Source organism: Pseudopipra pipra, chromosome 25 (genome assembly GCF_036250125.1).
Source record: "Pseudopipra pipra isolate bDixPip1 chromosome 25, bDixPip1.hap1, whole genome shotgun sequence".
NCBI lineage: Eukaryota > Metazoa > Chordata > Aves > Passeriformes > Pipridae > Pseudopipra > Pseudopipra pipra.
In genome coordinates this window covers 5984153-6003303 of record NC_087573.1, presented here as the reverse complement: position 1 = coordinate 6003303, position 19151 = coordinate 5984153, and the positions used below count along the sequence as shown (strand labels likewise).

The window sequence follows — 19151 nt, the reverse complement described above, 5'->3', positions numbered from 1 at the left end:
CAAACCCCCTCCCCTGTGCCATCACTAAGGCTTGTGGCTGTTACGACTCACCCCAGAAAAAGGGGGAGGGTAACCAGGTTCTTATTAATAAATCCCTTGGGGTGGATTAGAGTGAAACGACACTGAATAACCAGTGTTTGAAAACATATATATGTAGGGTTTATTTTAGAACAATTTTGTTTCAAAGGTAAAAAGGTATGTTAGCATTCTGTGTGTTATCATCTGTATCTCTCATCTACAGCAACATGGTATAAAGAGAACCTTTGGGGAAAAGGCATAAGGGAGAGAAAGAAAAGACAGGATAAGGGTAAGGGAGTGGAAGGGAAAGAAAAGCTGAGAGTGGAAAGATGTCTATAGTCACCATCCACGGGGTCCAGAGATGGAACCTGGGAGTTGCAGCTCCCATGTCTGTCAGTTGAAGTGGTGGCCTTGATCTGTTGGGGGTGGGGGAGGGAAGCCCCCACACTCCAAGGAGTTGTGAGTTATTATATCCATGGATGGTGTCCCAGGCTGTGCCTCGAGCCTCCAGTGTCTGCTGGGCCTGCACAGAGTTCCCGTGAGGGGCCTGGGAAAAGGGTTTTTCCCACTTTTCATGGGCTTTGATGGGCCATGCCATGAACCTCCAACATCTCAGACAGCCCAGAGCAGAGTTCATGTGGTGGGCATGGCAAACATGGCTCTTCTCACCTTTTCAGGGCTTGACACCTTCAGCAGCACTGGAGGGGGAGATGGGCCCAGCTGCCCATCAGAGGGATAATGCAACAGTCTTGAATGCCTAAATCATGAACTGTTTCACTCTCTGACAGTGGCACCCACAGCACTGTGTTGGTTGGACACTCAACCTTGGCAAGGGCTTTCCTTGGAAAACCATCCGGCCCAGGCATGAGCAGGCACTGTTCCACCACAGCAGATGGTGGGAGCACAGGCAGCCGGGGAAGCAGATCCCAGCACACCAAAGGCACGAAAAGAGCATCCAGAGGGGTCTTCTCTCTTCTCTCCAGGCATGAAAGGCACCAGCTGAGAGAGCAGAGGGAAACGTTCTTATGGCTCTGCTGTGGGAATACAGACCTGGGCCTGGAGCTGGTGGTGGGCAGTGGTTACAGCCATGGGAGCCCCACATGGCAGCACTGCTCTGCCTGGGCACACATCAAAGCCATCCCATCCCACCCAGCCTTTAACAGGCCTTCAGAAGGGTCTTCCAGGTGTCCTGGAAATCCAAGTGGCACCTGAAAGTGGAGCCTCTATGGTCCATCTGAGCTTGTTTCCCTGACTCTTTCCACCATAAATGCAGAAAGCCAGGTTCTTTTCAGGCTTCCCTCTTCTTGTCCCAAGGCAAAGGGTTAAATTAAGCCAGACAAATCACGTGGAGGAGTTTCTCTGCTGAGAGAAACACTGAGGACAAGCGGAGAGTCCTCCTGGGAACGTCTCCATGAGATACCCCCCAGGGGACCAGCCCAGTGAGGGGCCCGGCTCCAGAGCTCTTCATTCCCAAAGAGAACCACCACAGTGAAAACCCCTCTGTTCCTGGCCACAGGGTCAGTCCCTGGGTCAGCACAGGGCGGGAGGGTCACCTCTGCTGGGAGGAGGGCGGGGAGCAGGACAAGGACAGGGATCAATAGGACAGTCACCTCCCTGCATGCCAGCAGTGCATTTAATCCACTAAAACACCTTCCTCCCATTTGCTATTTATGGCAAAGAAATGCCTAAACCCTGAGCTTTGTGCTGAGCTGGCGGGTCTGCGGGTGCTGCTCGTGCTCCAGGAGGGAGAGGACAAACTCCTGGAAGCCACATGTCACAGCAGAGCCCAGTGGAGACACCCCCAAGGCCCTGCCAGGGAGAAGCTGCCTGAGCAAACTCTCTCCCTGCCATCCCACTTACCCTGCAAGGCACCAAAGCAATGCCTTGTCATGGCTAAAGGGGCCTTGGCTTCTCTTTTTGGAGCTTTTGGGGGTTGTTTCCTCCCCATGACAACTCCCACCACGGCCACCGTGCCCCCATCCCACCTGGAAACCACCTGAACTAAACTCAGGAGTCATATTCCCCTACAGCACCGTCCCTACGGCTGAACTAGGGCATGGAAGGACCTCAGACCAGTGCTTACTGGGATTTAATGGGTGTGTCTGTGTGTCCATGAACACGTCCCATGGATGTGGACCAGTTTGGGGTACCCACCTGTCAACCAATGCAATTTTCCAGTGCTGAAGGAGCCAAATGGCAAAGGCAGCCAAAAACCTGAGTCCCCAGAGGCAGTGGAGGGGTCTAGGCCAAGGCTGAGCTCACTGCAAATGCCCTCAGGGAATCAGCAGCTCCTGTGCTGCCCCACTCAAACTCAGGCTCCTTCCAGTGCAGGATGAACACCAGCAGCACCCAGGAACATCAGTGTGGGTTTGGAGTGTACCCTGGGGCCCCAAAGCTGAGGAACAAAATTGAGCCCATCTGCCCTTGGGCTGGGCTTCTGTTTTCCAAGCAGTATTTCCACCCAGACAGTCCCTCAGTCCAGCTCCCCCTGAGCCCCCTGCCCGGGGATGCTGCAGGCAGCAGGAAGGCAAGGAGGGACTTTCCCCCAGGAGGCTGCAAGGATGAAGCTGCTGCTGCTCCAGGGACAGTCACACGTGTCTGGAGCCTGAGCATCCTCCAAGTGATGGTGGAGGGCAGCTAATGTTACCTGCTGGCACCCAGCCAAGGCAGGGAGGGAAAGCAGAGGAGGATTTGTGCTGCAGAGCTTTGCCAGGGAGCTCTTCAGTGCCCTTTCTCTCTGTCCTTGCACCTCCTGTGTGGTGCAAACCCCTCCAGGGTGGCACAGCAAGTGCCCTCCCTCAGAGACCTCCCATCTCTTCCTGCCCTGGGAAGGCTCCTGCTCACATGAATGTCCAAATGATCCAGGGATGGGATTTTAGCATGTCTGCTGCATTCATTGGAGGTGGAATGGGAATGTTGGAGGGGGATGGAAGGGAGGGGCATATTCATGGAAAGGGGATTTTCAGGACCACAGCCCTCTGTGCAGCACAGGGAGACTTCTGGAAGCTGAAGAGTAACTGCAATGCCATTGGGAGCTGAGCAGAGGACACCCTTGCCCTGCCACCAGTCAAACTGCAGGAAGAGCTTCTGCATAGACCATTGCCTGTTCTCCTCTGCTGGAATCACTGCAGACAGACCAGACATCTGAATCTTCTCTTTCCTAAAGCACTTTAGAGCTCCTAATGAAAAGCACTGTGTGAGAGCCACGAAATGGCAGCAACAGAATAATAATAGTAACTCTCCGTGCCTGCTTCTTGCCAGCCTTACTGGATGCCACAACCTTTTTTTTCTGTGTCTGTCTTCATGAAATTATGCCCTGTTTATACCAAATGCTCTGTTGTTGTGGGTTTTTTTCATCTTTAAGGGTTTCAGGGCATTACTGTAACTCAAACCCCTTAAAAACATTTGTGAGTAAAGTGCTTTGGGCTGCCTGGCTGGGAGATGTTACACCAGTGCAGAGCATCCTTCTTTCTGATTTGATGGAGGTCCTTCAGGGTTAAATCCTCTTTCTGCCTTTTAAAGAGTGGAAATAACCAGCATGTGAGTGTCCAAGAGCATGGATCAGACTAGTCTGGAAGTGGAAGAAGTTGTAGCCATCTGTGCTGTTGCTGGAGGGAGGCCAACAGCCAAGGGGGACCTCATCCCCCTCCATCCCTGGGAGGTGCCAGTCTCTCCACAGAGCACATTGAGGCCCAGGTGACCCCAGCAGACCAAACTGCTTGGTTTTAGACATCTGAAGCTGTAAAACCAACTTCCACCCCTGTTCTTTTTCCCTGGGCCTGCCCAGCCCTCCCAGAGGGATAAAACACGAGATTTGGAGCAAAGCAGGGCTTGCAGTGGGCAGAGAGAGGCTGCAGCAAAATGGGAGCCATCACCCATCTTCCCTCCACCCTTTCCACCTTCCCAGCCTGATTTTGGGCTTTCTAGGACCCAACATCAGGGACCTGGGACCAGCCTCCCTCACCTTCCTCTACAGCAACTGGAGCGGGGTGAGGCCCCTTCCAGATGGGATCCAGCTGCCTGCAAACATTTCCTTGGGGATGAGAGGGCTTGGATCTAGAACAGCTGCCCAGATACAAATCTCTGACTGCTGGGACGTGATTCACTCCAGCTCTTCCCCACATCATGCCAGGGATTGGTGGGACCTGGCCATGGCCATGGAATCTCATGGGATCAGAGAATGGTTTGGGTTGGAAGGAACTTCAAATATCCTCTTGTTCCAACCCCTCCTGCCATGGGATCTCTGGTGTCCTGCTCAGGGAGGACTTGGGAATTTAGCTGATCCATCCAACTGATTCCTTTGTAAACTCGGACAGAATGGGGCTGTATCTGCTGTTACCTCCTTCTACAACTCAGAAATTTTATTATCCCCAGAGCCAAAGCTGGTAAAGCTGTGAGATAAAAATGCTATTTCTGCCCAGGATTTCTGCAGCTGCCTCCAAGCACTTGCAGCCACTTTCTAGTTATTAAAGCTCAGCTATGAAGAGCTGTGCTCCTTCAGCAGAGATTTGCCTTTAATTAGCCAAGGATAAAAGGACAGTGGAAGACAACCCCTCTCCTAAGCGGAAAAGGCTCCGCTCTCAAACGCTGCGCCGTCGGCGTTTCTGCGGAGGCAGGGAGCAGGTGCCTGGCAGAAGGGATTTGTTCTGCTTCCCTTCCCCTCCCCAAACCTTAACCTCTCCCTGGGCACAAAAACGCACCCCTGGGGCCCGATCCTGCCCGGTGCCCGCGGATCTGAGGGGAGGGACGTGCGGGAGGGGGGTCACGGCAGATGCGGGGGCAGCCGGTGGACTGTGCCCAGCTGATCTCCGTGGGGATGTGAGGAGCAGGGTGACCTTGGCATCTCCAGCTCCCCAGACCCCGGTGCTGCTCTTGCCAGGAGCTGGTTTGAGCGGCATTAAAGAAGCAGCAAAACCAACTCAAGAGTTGTCGGCAGCCCTGGGGTTTCTCTGCCAACACGGGGGCTGCAGTTTCTGCCCTTGGGTGCCTGTGAACTCCTCTAAACCAACATCCTCCCAAAGACTCCTTTGAGGAGCATCATGGAATTCTGGTGGATCAACACCCTCAGCTCCTGTGCCCACCCAGGGTGGTGAGAGAGCTTTGCCCCAACAAAAGCAAGCCACAGAGAGCAGGAGGGGGGCACACCTTCTGCTGAGCCCTCAGGAAACTTCCCAGATTCCCCAGACCCAGATTCTCTCACTGTTTTTTTAGGATGAAAAGATAAAAAACTGAGGCAGTCTCACTGTGGCTCTTCCCTGGCACAGAGAGGCACAAGGCACTGAGATGTCCAAGCAGGACCTCAGCACTCCAGGATGAGAAAGGTGCCTCCCCTGGGAAATCAGGGTGACATTGGAACAGGGTGACAGGGGCCCAAACATTGGGGTATATCTAAATATTTGGGTAGAGCTGGCTTTAGTCCTTGGATCTTATTTATCTGCCCTAATGCTCTGTAGATGTGAGGCCTCAGCAGACTCAGTTCTGACTCTGTAAAATTCAGATTCATGTTTAATACACCCAAATATTACTTCATCTGCCTAACCCCCCCTTCCCCCACCCTGGACACCATTCCAGGGTGCAGAGGAGAGCTCTGCTCCCAGAAATAGGTTTCTCAACAGCCGGCACAAATGCAAAGGAGGGAGAAGAAGGAGCAAGGAGGAAGTGGAAAGGAGAGAGAGAGATTGGCCTGATTTCCAGAGCTGCAGGATAAATGTGCCTCTCGGAGCTGTGTACGCTCCAAAACTTTGCCTAGAGGTTACCTAAAGATAGACTGTGGGGGCCCCGCTTCACACACCCACCCTTGCAAATTTTGTGTTCCCAGCTGCCCAGTTAAGGCTCTGTGGTATCACCAGCATTGCAGCAGGGATGGCTCAAATCAGCACCAGCTCCCACCCGAGTCCCACCACCCCAGGCACCTACAGAGCATCACCAGGAGACCAGCAGCATCCTGAGCAGGGGATCATTTTCCCTTTCCTTCTCTCAACAACCCTCACAGCTCCAGCCCAGGAGGTGCTTTCAGGGTTCGAGCGCCCGCTTTGCCAAATGGAAGTGGACTCGCTCACAGCTAAAAACTCCTGCTGGTCTCAGGGAAACGTGCCCTGGGGTTTGAGCACCCCGAGCTTTCAAGAAGTAGCCCAGGTAATGCTTTCTTGGCACTTGAATCCTTGCCTTTCTCAATGGAAATGAGCAGGATTTGGAGGGATCCAGCCCCTCAGCAGGGAGAGGAGCTTCTGCAAAGCTATATGGTGTGGTCTTCCCACGACCGGGAGCATCACTGTGCCACCCTGGAGGTCTCTGACTTATGAGCTCCAGAGCAGATCCATGAGGAATTTCATGGGGTTTTGGTTGGCAGAGGTGACACTCAGCAAAGAAAGTGGCAGAAAGTAGGTCAGTCAGCACGGGCAAACCCAGCCAGGCTGCGCTGGGTGGGACCAGCCGCTCTCTGCAGCCAGGAGGGCAGGCTGGGAGCCTCCAGTCTGGGGAGGAAAGAGCTGCCCAGGCATGGGGAGGTCTCCCGTTGGATGGGGGGATTCTTCCATCCTCCCCTGAGCTCCTCGAAGGGTGTGAAAGCACAAGCAGGTCGGCTGGAGGAGGTGGCAACACCCCGATGACATCTCCCACATCCTCGGAGCGTGGCCAGGATGGTGCCACACGCTGGCACTCCCACAATTTAAAATAATTACCGAGTCTCCCTCACAGCATCCTCCTGCCACAGCTCTGGAGAGCCTGTGCAGAGCAGATGGTTCTGCAAACTACTTGTTCCACTTGGTGTTTAGGTATTTATGGGCCCACAACCAACAGGACACTGAGAAGGGAAGGGTTTGGCATCTGCCAAAACGGCTGGAGCATCTTCTGGGCTTGGAAATGGGGCTGAGAAGCACAAACTGGTCCGGTTTGGGGGCTGCTTCCACTCAGCATTATGGCAAACACAGACATTTTGTTCAAGGTGCATTGCCCATAAATGCTTCTGTTAATTTTTTTGCTCTTTGATGGTTTTCTGTACTTATATGTTTGTAATTGGCTGCTCTTAAACACTTCCTCTCCCCCCAACAACATCCATCCATGGGTTCAGCCACCCCTTTATGCATTTTCATTGTCCTAATATTAAGATTTGTGATTTGCTGGGTCCTTGGAGGCAGCTGAGGAAGCTGTTAAGGATGGGGAAACTGAGCCTGGAACGGGACATGACATCCCTGGGTCACACAATGGCCATGCTGGCACAAGTGACATTTGAACCCAAGACTCTGAGCCCCATACCAGGGGCTTCTCCATGACCAGTGTGAGGGGATTTGGGGCAGGTTGAGATGGAGGTTTAGCACTAACCCTTGGTTTACCACCTCCCAGAGCCGAGCAGGACCAACCCATCCATGAGAGATGGAGATCTCTTTGGTCTCTTGTGTTTCATCTCCATCCCATGAACACAGGTAGGGGGGTTACCTCGGCTCTACCCTGTAAGAAAGGAAACCCAGAGCAGCCATGCTGCCTGTGAAAGCCACCAAGCAGATGGATAAACCCCCAAATTTGAGCACCAAGGGCCCCCAAAGCCTCCCCTGCCCTTTGCTGCCCCAAGACACTCATAGGAGAGAACAGCAAGAGAAAATATTGTTACAGCTGTTCCCTGGGGATGGCCAAACAAACCATTCCTCTGCAAGATTCCATTCCCTTCTAGGAGACATCTCCAAGGATACAAGGCCTGTAACCCTGGAGAGGATATGCTACCAGCACCATCCCTGCCTATTTGCTTCTCCCTCTTCCAAGAGAATCATCAAGTTAAAAAACACCCTTTGGGGGCCCACAAAGTTTCCAAGAGCAGGTTTATCCCCCAGCAGCAGCCATTCTCCATTACCTTCATGGACATGGCTGATATCCAAGCTGGAGGAGTGGAGAACGATGGGGAATGCGGGTTTGACCCCTCTTCCAGCCCCTTCCCCTGGAGCTGGAATCTTTTCTGGAGCAAATCCCGTGGGAATGCTGTACACACCAGGCAGCGTGTCCGTAATCCTGGAGTCTATCACCAAGATCCATCAGCTCTTCCCTGAGCATCTCCCCCTCCACCAGCCCCTGCAAACTGGCTGATGTTGGAGCACAAAGTGATCTTTCCATGGCTCAGACTGATTATTTCTCTTCTCACAGAAGGTTTTAGTCGTAGATGAAAACACATCAAAAATACAACCACTCGTCTTTTCCCCTCCCACCCTCCACAGAGCCGATATCAAACTCCTCAATAATATACATATTTATTTTCTCTTAATTAGTGCCAATATTTACAAAAATCGTGATACTTTGTGAAGAATAAATTATATACACTCATGATAAACCAGACAGCAAATGCTCATTTGGGATATGTATGTACACAGATCTATATACCTATATACAACGGACAGCCTTATTGACTCGGGGGCCCCTCACCCCTTTCCACCCGACCCCCAGACACCCCCCCAGTCAATAAGAGCAGGAACGTCTATAAACACTGTGCAAGTCAGGTACAGCTGGTGTCTAAATTTTTTGTCTAGCAAACGCATGGTTAAATGACTTGAAATTCCTACCAGTTTACAGGCCTCTCTCCATTCCTGGTCCCATTTCTCCCGTAACCATGGAAACAAAAGGTTCAGCTCCAGCATCCTTAGGATGAGTCCTTCTTGGATTTCCTCTTCCTATCGATTCGCTCGAATTAGGCACCACATGCAGGGTTGATCCAATACCCATTTTTTCCCCTTGCTGTTTGGGGATGACATTGGAGGACGAGAGCGTGGTCTCGAGCAATGAGGGAGCGAGAGCAAACCCATAATTACAGTCTTATAGGCAGCAGAAGATATTAAAAAATAATAATAATCAAAAAACCCCCAAACCCCAAAAGACCAACCCCAAGCTCAGGACAGCCAGGCAGGGCTGGGGAGGGGACGCAGTGCCTCGTGTGTGGCCCTTGGGTGGTTACACAATGTCCAGCAGCTCCTACAAGCCAAACCATCCCCTCTCCGGAGGGAAAACACGGAATTTCTCTCTCATCACGCACAGCTCGGCTGGGGGATCCTGTCCCTGGGTATAAATCAGTGCTGTGCTCCCAGGGAGGATCCACATCACTGGAGGCTGGTCCCTCTCCCATGAATGGGATGCATCAGGGTCAGAGAGCTCCGTTCTGAGCAGGGGGATGGAATTTGGGCAGTGATGTCACAGGGACACTGAGGCCATGGGCTGGGGAAGGGCAGGGCTCTGGCCAGAGGCTGGACCCTGGGGGAGACCCTTGTCCCCCTTTGGGCCTCCTGGCATTGGCAGCAGCTGGTGCCCAAGAGGAGCAACCAAGGGATGTGATAGATGTGGAGAAGGTCAGATGCTGCCAGGGGTGCAAAGAGAGAGCCATAGCCTTATTTTAGGTGCACAACAAAATGGTTTGGGGCTGACTCCTTTTTTCTCAGCCCTTTTTACCCTGGCAGCACACTGACCAGCTCCCATGGATGACCACCATGGAAAACTACCATGGATAACCACCATGGATAACTACCATGGATAACCACCATGGATAACTACCATGGATAACCACCATGGATAACCACCATGGATAACTACCATGGATAACCACCATGGATAACCATCATAGACAAAACTACACCCATGGGTGTAGACCTTGAGAGAAGGTTTCAAGGCCAGGTTGGACGGGGCTTGGAGTAACCTGGTCTAGTAGAAGGTGTCCCTGCCCATGGCAGGGAGTGGGCTTTAAGGTCCCTTCTAACCAAACCCTTCCATAATTCCATGATAAACCTACCCTGGCTCCAAACAGGAGCTACCACACTGGGACCAAAAGTTGCCATAGTTCAAGGGACTTAAATCCACCCATTAAAAAAAATAACCTCAAAACCCCACCTGGTGCAGCACAGCACTTGCATCACCACCAAATCCTTTCAACTTCTCCTTGGCTTTCCCTGCACACTCACAGAAATGGTCATGATGGGCCCAAGGTGGGGATTCAGGATCAGGAGCAGAGACTGCTGGTTAGCAGAGGGTTGCAAGGAGATGAATGTCCCCAACCCCTTGGGAAACTCCTGCTTCCAAAGCCAAATCCAGCTCTCCTTCACTTGGACCCATCCCCAAGTGTTTTGCAAGCTCTGGGAAAGCTACAAGGTTTTGGCAGCGATTTCAAGGGCTGACCCAGGAATTATCTGATAACAAAGCAAGGCCCTTCCTGAAATATCTCCTCCTCCTCTGTCTTTTTCTCTCCTTCTGTGTATTTATGCACAAATATGCCCATATTTATACACCCACGTGCCACACTCTCATCACGCCAATCTAGAGATCCTCTTCTTCTTATAGCTCACTATTCAAAGCTGGAGGACTTGGACACAAAATTTCTCTGCAGAGATTAATTTTTCCAATAAAACACAGATCATTTTTTCCTAATCACATGGTGGCATCCAGCTGGTATTTGAGCCTCACCCATTGCTCTTAGCAGAGATTTTGGAAGATATTAAAGGGTTGATGGGTTGCTGGAAGGCTTGGGCATGAGGTTGGGTGTAGAAGACAACCCACACTGTAATCCCAGTTTTCCATCTCTCCAGAACTGTGGCACAAAGGATAATCTAAGAGAGACATGCTCTCTCCTCCAGGAGCACCTCCACAGACCAGAGAGCTCCAGTCCTCCATCCCAGCCCTGCAGAGAGGCAAATTTCTCCTCAGGAGGAGGAAGGGAACCAGACCACCTCCATTAAGTGGCCTCATGCAATCAAACATGGATGGTGGGACACCCCCCCTTTCCCGGTCCCTAATTTAGCATCCTCAGTCTGAGCCATTTTGCAGCTCATTTTTGCACCCTTTCAGAGTCAAGAAGAGGTTGGGATGCTCAGCATCTCCACAGAAACAGGCCCAGAGCCTCTGAAACCAAATTCCTTGAGAAAAAAAAAATAAGAAAAGGAAAAAATATCACATTCTCCTCCTGAAAAACTGGTTCAAGATCATATCAGTGAGTCAGAAGCAAAGCTAGAAATAGCACTAGAGCTCCGACCTGCAGGCACAAATCCCATTAAAAGCTATAGGAGAACCATTTCTGTGTGCAAGGGAGAAATCTGGACCCCTCTGCTTCGTGCAGACGGACAGATCCCTCCCAGCCACAGCCTCCCCCGACCCTTCCCACCCTGAACAAACATCTGAGCACTGATCTGGTTGTGTGCCCTGTTTCCCAAACAAGTGCAGAACAGAGCCAATCCCCCAGCAGGGCTTGTTTTCCCCAGGAACCTCTGCTGGGGTCAGTGCAAGAGGTGCAGGATCTGTCCTAGGGAAGGACTGGCTGTGCCAGTGGGGACAGATGTCAGCACCCATTGGTGACAACAGGAGAGTGGCCTCTTGCTCTTCGGCCCCATTTTTCACTGGAATGCACCTCTGGGGTTTTCAAAGGCAGCTGGGCCCCCCAGTTTGGTGAGAAGGTTTGGATGTGACTGATCTTGCTCACGGATCCGCTCTCCCCTCCCGCCCGGCCTTGGAAAGCCCACGAGAACAATATTCCCAAAACACCACCTACCCAGAGGAAAACACAACCTCCTTCCTCCCCAAACCACAACGGCACTCGTGCTCCCAGCGTGCACCCAAGGCTTTGGCCAACCATCCCAAACCATCCCAAGCTCACAACCAGGCACTTTGCCAAGTCTCACCGACTGACAGAATCCCAAAAAACGTGCAGCAAGACCAGGAATGGGATCACCAGGTGTGGAGGGACCCAGAGGTGGGTGAGCAGCATCCCAGCACATCCAGCAGCTTCCCTGTGCAAGCTCATGTCTCCATGGACCCACAGGAGCTGGATCAATGGGAGTTGGCTGACTGCCCCGGGAATTGTGCCCAAGCTGGAGACTCCTGCCAGCCCTGCCCCATCCAACGTGATGAGCTTCAGGAGTCAAAATTTATTGCTTTTGATTGTGTTGATTTTTTTTGGGGGGGGGAGTTTCAGAAGCTCCCGTTCCCAAGCTGCTGCAGGAAAGTGGGAGCAGAAGGCTCCCAGTATAATGAGATTAAAGAGGGGCTGGGTGCCCCGTGGTGCTGAGCACACTGAGCCCCAACCCCTGGATGCTGCTGGTCCTTTGCCCCAAGCAGAAGGCAGGACTCTCGTGCACAAGCCATGGTATCAATTATAGCCAGGCCGGAATCAATCAACCAACCAATCCAACAAAACTGAGGAGTGTTTCCACCTGGCTGAAGGAAGCCACATCAGCACAAGGTCTGGCCCCAGAGCATCATTTGGAACCATTGCTGGAGAATATGTTAGCACCGGTTGGTTTATTGTTATTTAGTAGAGTTTTCCTCTCTGAGCTCAGGAAGGGTCTCTGACCTCCCCCATATGCTCTGCCAGAGGATTCCTTCCTTGTGCCCACACTTCATGCAGTGGTACAGCACTGACTGTGCCCCAATTCAGCCCAAATTCACCCCAACTGAACCTTGTTCCACAGCCCAGGGAGGCTTTGATTGACCACGACCTTGACAGAGATTTTCATCCCTCTCCCCTGACCTATCAGAGGAACAGGACACCTGTCCCTGGGGATTGTCAGCAATGAGGGAGACACAAGGAAACCCAGATGGGAATGGGGAAAGCAGACGAGATCCCCCTGGATCAACAGCTCCCATCCCCAAATACCAGCAGGGATGAAGAAGCAGAGACAAACTCAGGCTCTCTGCACCCCAACTCACTGCTCTAAAAACCTTGGAAGAAGGCAAAGCAAAGGCTCAGAGGCACCAGCTCAGATCCAGCCCACCCCCAGCACATGCCCTCTCCATCATAAAGAAATAACCCCCAGCCCTAGGGCTCTATGTGGTTGAAAAAGAGTTTTCCAACCCAAAACACGCCCTGCCCCGGTGATCCCGTGGGCTCCACGGGGTAGGTCATCCTGCTCCAACCCATGTCCCACCATCCCAGCACCCCTAAATCAGGAAATCCCCGATGCCCCAAGAGCTCTGTTTGCTGAGGATTCGGCCCTGTAGTCGCTCTCTAAATATCTACATACACACACACAAGAATTATACAGGAATGGCTGAAAACTGCTGAACAAACAAGCCAAGAGAGCAATTCCACCTGCTCCTGGTGCCCTCTCTGATCCTCCGTGGTTTCTGCTCCTGACACCAAGATTAATGACTAATTACTCGCCCCATAATGAGTGCAGGTGTTTAACTTTCAGCTCACCTTCCGTTGCACTAGTTGGCTCTTGGGTCTGAATGCTCAGACACTCAGGCTTTGCCTTGTTACCTATCCAACTGTTGTCAGCACATGCCTTCTCCATCCTGTTTTTAACTATAGCTGAGATTTTTGAACTCCCATGAATCTCCTTTGAGCCACCGGAGAATCTATAAACACTATAAACATGAATATTGTATAGTCTACTAAGAAAATATATATTTGTGTGTGTATTAAATATTCAGATTCATGCAACAAATATCCATGCAGCTGTACTGTATTACTGGTTAAATTTCACTGCAGTATAAATATATTATAGGCCACAGCATAGTTGCTCCAGTTTTATATATAGATGTAAAAAAAGATGCTTTTTCCAACTCATTTTCAATATATTAGTGGAGATGTCTTTGGTGAGCCTGGAAATATTAGGGATGGAAGTGTTATCTGAAGAAATACTAAAATCCAAGCGCTTGATTTATTTACCCGGCCCTCCCGATGCCTGGCACAGAAAATTTAAGACTTAATAAATAATGTGCTGTCACACTAATTATCCCTCCCCTGGGCCTCACACTGGCACACTGCAGTGGCTGAAACTATTGCAGCATGCAGCATTTTCAGTTATGAAACACAAGCCTGGGCGACGCGGCCGGGCTCGGCATTCCCAGGGTGGAAACCTGAGCCTTCCAGCAATCCGGACACTCGCCCGCATCGTCCCTTCATCAAGCTCTGCCTGACCTTTCCCAGCCGTGCCCTGGAAGGTGGTCGTCACCCCGGACAGGGACCTGGCACAGCCCGGAGCTGCCCCTCGTATCCCCATCCTGCTGCTCGAAATACCTCCCACATCTTCGGAAACCCACAAGCCTGGGATGGGAGAAGGGCAACAAAATGGTTTGGGTTTAGTTTGTCGGTTTGTGTTTGTTTTTGTTTTTGTTTTTTTTTGCACAGACGCTTATTCGGTGTGGAAATAGAAGGTTAAAAGTAACTTACACAGCTATTGCTTCCCATGCAGAACCAAATATACACCGTAGAAAATACTGTGTTAACTACAATGCAGAGCAGCACTCAATATCTGCAATTGTTCCACTTCAGCTTTAAATACATTACTAGATTTTAGCTACTAGACATCGGTTAGCATTTTGGTGATATTCACATAGTTTGTGTTAGCTAGGGTGCAATTGGCTGTCTTCAAGTTCTCCTCCCTAAAATCCTCATTGCTATTGTTTACGCCTTCCTGAATCTCCATATAATCAGACTTACTAATAGTAGAGGCACTTCTGCTTTTCTTTAGGTCAGGGGAAGAGGGGATCTTTGGGCAGCTGGTTACTTGCAGATATTGAGCCTGCTCCTCTCCCTCCGTCTCCCGGTGGTAGAAGTAGTTGAAGTTGGACACTATGACGGGCACTGGTAAGGCAATCGTTAATACGCCGGCAATGGCACACAAGGAACCCACTATTTTCCCCCCGATGGTTGTGGGGACCATGTCTCCGTAGCCAACAGTCGTCATGGAAACCACAGCCCACCAGAAGGCGTCGGGGATGCTCGGGAACTGGGACTCGCTCTCATCGGCCTCGGCGAAGTAAACGGCGCTGGAGAAGAGGATGACGCCGATGAAGAGGAAAAATATCAACAGGCCCAGCTCCCGCATGCTGGCCTTGAGAGTCTGGCCCAGGATCTGCAGCCCCTTGGAGTGCCGGGAGAGCTTGAAGATCCTGAAGACCCGCACCAAGCGGATGACTCGGAGGATGGCCAAGGACATGGCTTGCTGGCCTTGCTGGCCATCCTCTGGCTTCTCGGCCAGCTCTGTCCCTAAGGTGATGAAATAGGGGATGATGGCTACGATGTCAATAATGTTCATGATGTTGGTAAAAAATCCAGCCTTGCTGGGGCAGGCGAAAAACCTCACCAGGAACTCGAAGGAGAACCAGATGATGCAAAGTGTCTCCACGATGAAGAAGGGGTCTGTGAAGGAGGTGGACTGCTGGTACCCCATGCTGCTGTTGGAATAGGGGAGGTGGCTCAGCCCGCTGCCATGCATGTCTTCATTCTCATCCCGAAAAATGGGCAACGTTTCCAAGCAAAAGCTGACGATGGAGATTAAAATCACCATGACGGAGACAATAGCTATAATCCTGGCAGGGCCCGAGCTCTCGGGGTACTCAAAGAGCAGCCACACTTGTCTCTGAAACTCGTTCTCAGGCAACGGCCTCTCCTCTTCTTTGATGTAGCCCTCGTCCTCTCGAAACATCTCCATCGCCTCTTCCCCCAGTTCATAGAATCGAATCTCTTCCGAGAAGATGTCCAAGGGCACGTTAACCGGCCTCCTCAACCTCCCCCCAGACTGGTAATAGTACAAAATCGCATCGAAGCTGGGCCTGTTCCGGTCAAAGAAATACTCGTTCCGGAGAGGGTCGAAATATCTCATCCTCTTTTTAGGATCCCCTAATAAGGTCTCTGGGAACTGGGCGAGTGTCTTGAGCTGCGTCTCGAAGCGCAGCCCCGAGATGTTGATGACCACCCTCTCGCAGCACTCATGGTCGGCCTCAGGGTTGTACGTGTCCTGCGGGTGACCGGGAAGAGCTGCAGCTTCATCTGCAGGATCTCCAGTAGCAACTGTCATATTGGGCTTTCAAAGAAATCCTTATGCTAAACTCTTCCCAGGACCCAGTGGTGGGATCAGGTTCAGGGCAGGGCTACTATCCTGCAGAAGGACAGGTACGTAGGGTTGAAAGAGTCTCATGAAAAGGCAAAGGGATGAGATAAAAAAAAAAAAAGAGGAAATAAAAAATTTAAAAAAAAAAAAAAAAGGAGAAAGAAAATCACCCCTGCTGAGAAAGAGAGAGATGGAATAAAGTTGGGGGGAGGAGAGCAGATCCCTTCACTAGCATGTCTATGCCCTTTCTTGTGGGGTTAATTTGCCTTCTATGATGCAGAGTTCAACAACTCCCATCTAAACCCATTAGGTGGAACAGAGAAAACACCTGAGGAACCATCACCTGTTCAAAACCAGCACGGAAAAACTGGCATTGGCAAAGCAGGGCTTTTTTTTTCTTGGCTAAAAATCAAAATTCCAATTAAAAAAAAAAGAAATCAAAAACAAAGAGGGGGAAGGGAAGAGAAAGGAAGGGAGAAAAATAACCCCATCCAGCCCTAAAGTGGCGAGGGGACCCCAGGGGGTGCCGGGCTCAGCTCATTCCCAGGCATGCAGTGAAGGGTTAATTAACATTTAACCGTGCGATCTCAGGCAATCGACCCTCCAGAAAAACTCGAACTCGGCTTTTAACACCTTCCCAATCCTCTTGCCCTAGCCACGAAGCAGCGGCTCGGCGACATGCTGCCCTCCCTGCCTGCAGCCAAGCTCTGGAATGCGGAGCCAGCGATTCCCCGTGGACCACCGCAGTCCCCCTCCTCGGCCGCTGGTGTCCCGGCTCCTGTCATCCTTTGCAAACCACCATGGCACACAGAAAACAAATCACATTACCTGGAGAAGCCAAATCTTAGTCTCTTAGTAACACCGATTATCTGACCCCGGGGAAATCCTAGAGAGAAATACAGGCTTCCAAGATCCCCATAATTTCCTCTCTCTTCAAAGTTAAAAATAATGGTGAGTCATCGTAGAAAAAGGAGAAGGGACATAAGAGGGGTTAAATTCCCAGATGGTGGAAGTCAGGTCTTGTAATGGTTTGGACTGGAGAGAGAGAGAAAAGAGAGACAGAGAGACAGAGAGACAGAGTCTTCCCGGGAGCTGTTGCAGATATGCACTTCAGGGCAGATGAGCGTCTGTCTGATGCCTTTGGTACGACGGTGAAAAGCTGCTAAGCTCAGCAAAACCCGATGTCTCCAGTGTCCTCGGGAGGTGTGGCATCGCCTGGAAAAAACACCGAGAAGGTAACAAGCTGCTGGAGGTTCCAGAGGAGCATCTGCAAAGCCGCGGCTCCTCCGGGCACCGCTTTTTTTCCTCCCCGCGAGCTGTTTGCCCGCTGCTCGCCCGCCCCGCACTGCAACGCGAGCCGAGGGCGAGAGCGCGCTAGAGCCAGGGCGGAAAAAGCCAGAGCCCAAAAAGCCAGAGCTCCATCTCCCTGCGCTCCGCTCGGCGCCGCGGGGCCGATGCCCGGGGGAGCCGGTGCCAGGCGCAGGAGGGGGGGGAACGACGCAGCCCCCCCGCCGCTGAGGCTCTGCAAAGCCACGGAGGGTCCCCACCACCGCCAAGCCCACGGGGCACAGCACCCACCGGGCACAGCACCCACGGGGCACAGCACCCACCGGGCACAGCACACACCGGGCACGGCACACACCGGGCACAGCACCCACCGGGCACGGCACCCACCGGGCACGGCACCCACCGGGCACAGCACCCACCGGGCACAGCACCCACCGGGCACGGCACCCACCGGGCACAGCACCCACCGGGCACGGCACCCACCGGGCACGGCACCCACGGGGCACAGCACCCACCGGGCACGGCACCCACCGGGCACAGCACCCACCGGGCACGGCACTCAGGGCGCTGCGTCGCGTCCCCCGGTAATTCGGTAGGCTCCGGTTTCATCCACCAGATCGAACCCCCCCAGCGGTCCCTGCGTGTCCCCCTCCAAGGCCCCCTGCCCCCGCCGGCAGCTCCAAGGACCCGCACTGTAGGCCCCGACCCACGCGACCTCCATCCACCCTCCCCGTCCTCCCAAAAGCCGACGCTCCCCCCCGGCCGACCCACCCCCGTGGGAATTCGACTCCGCCGGGTGAAATTTCTCCTGGGGATGTTGAGGCTCGTGTCCCCGGTGGGTGCCGGATCCTCACATCCCTGCTCCCGGCGAGTGCTCCTCCGGATCATCCTGCATTGCCTCGCGCCACGGAGATGCTCAACCCGGGGAGGCACAACCAACCTCTCATTATTGCTTCCTTTTTTTTTTTTTTTTTGTTTGTTTCTCCCCTCCCAAATGAAATAAAAACCCCTCTAACCTCCCTTCTTCAGCTCCAACTCGACTTGTCTACTTTGAGCCAGGGTTACAGAAATGGGTAGGGGAGGCAGGTGGAAAATAACCCCGCGGTGCCAATCTCCTCGGCGAAGATTTCAGCCGGCTCCAGGCCATTTATGCCCGTTGGTTCCTCTCTTCATCCCCGAGGTGCAGATATTGCCGCAGATCCCTCTTTTCTTGGAAATTTCCCTTTTCCGTGCAACCCTCCTCTCCCTTCTCCTTATGCACTAGAAAAAATAGTACAACCCTGACGAGGCTTGCAGCATTCAACCGCTTCTCTTAACCCTTTTCTGCCAGGCCCAGAGGAGGGGAGGTCACATTTGTCCCAGTTTTTCTCCTTTTCCTGCATCTGCCTCCCCACCACTCGCTCCCCAGCGACTCACTCGGGAGTTTAGCTGGATTTGACCTTCCCTGGCTCCTCCAAGCATCATACCAGAACACCACAAACACCATCTTTCTGCTCCTGCAGGAAAGGTCCGGCAGCCACAAATGCCCATGTCACCAAAAAATCAACCAACCTTCAAGATTTTATTTATTTTTCTAATAAACACGCAGGTTTTTCTCCTGTCCGTAAATTCTCTCCTCCCCTTCCTCCCTTTCCAAAACACCTCGAATTTGTTTAACAGCACAGAAATTTCCTTTTTTTTCTTATTTTAACAGATTGATTTTATTTGTCATGGGCTCTGGGCTTCTTTCTCTGACTCCAAGCAGTGATGCTCAATGGAGAGGGTTACGACATCGTCTGAGTTGACATCACCTATCCCAGCACCCAGTTTCTCCTACTTTCTCCCCATCACCTGCCTTCCTGGCAAATAACCTCCGCCCCCCCCCAAGTATTTTTAGGGTTAATTCATGCAAATTTAGGAGGTGGGGGGATGGAGGTGGCGAAGATTTGCCCAAAGCCCCGGAGTTCTCTCCCTGCCCGCACTGCAGGCAGGAGCCATGGCTGCGTCTCGGAGGGGTGAGATTTGGGGTCGTGTTTGCGTCTAAATCAAAAGTCCCTCCTTTTGCACCGTTCCTGG

At 52.2% G+C, this 19151-nt stretch overlaps 1 protein-coding gene across 2 annotated transcripts; it reads right to left on the bottom strand.

Annotated features, from left to right (window-relative positions):
• Nucleotides 1-8233: 8233 nt before the first annotated feature.
• On the bottom strand, nucleotides 8234-18481 carry KCNA2 (potassium voltage-gated channel subfamily A member 2). Of its 2 annotated transcripts, none has more exons than XM_064635725.1 (3): nucleotides 18113-18481; nucleotides 16638-17024; nucleotides 8234-15857 (listed from the first exon to the last, which is right to left on the bottom strand). In XM_064635725.1, exon 3 carries the CDS (start codon nucleotides 15774-15776, stop codon nucleotides 14277-14279), a length of 1500 nt encoding a protein of 499 aa, XP_064491795.1. In that variant the 5' UTR covers nucleotides 15777-15857; nucleotides 16638-17024; nucleotides 18113-18481; the 3' UTR covers nucleotides 8234-14276. The 2 variants fall into 2 exon arrangements, with proteins under 2 accessions (XP_064491795.1, XP_064491794.1); XM_064635724.1 differs by lacking the exon at nucleotides 18113-18481 and adding an exon at nucleotides 17868-18099.
• Between the last annotated feature and the right edge of the window lie 670 nt (nucleotides 18482-19151).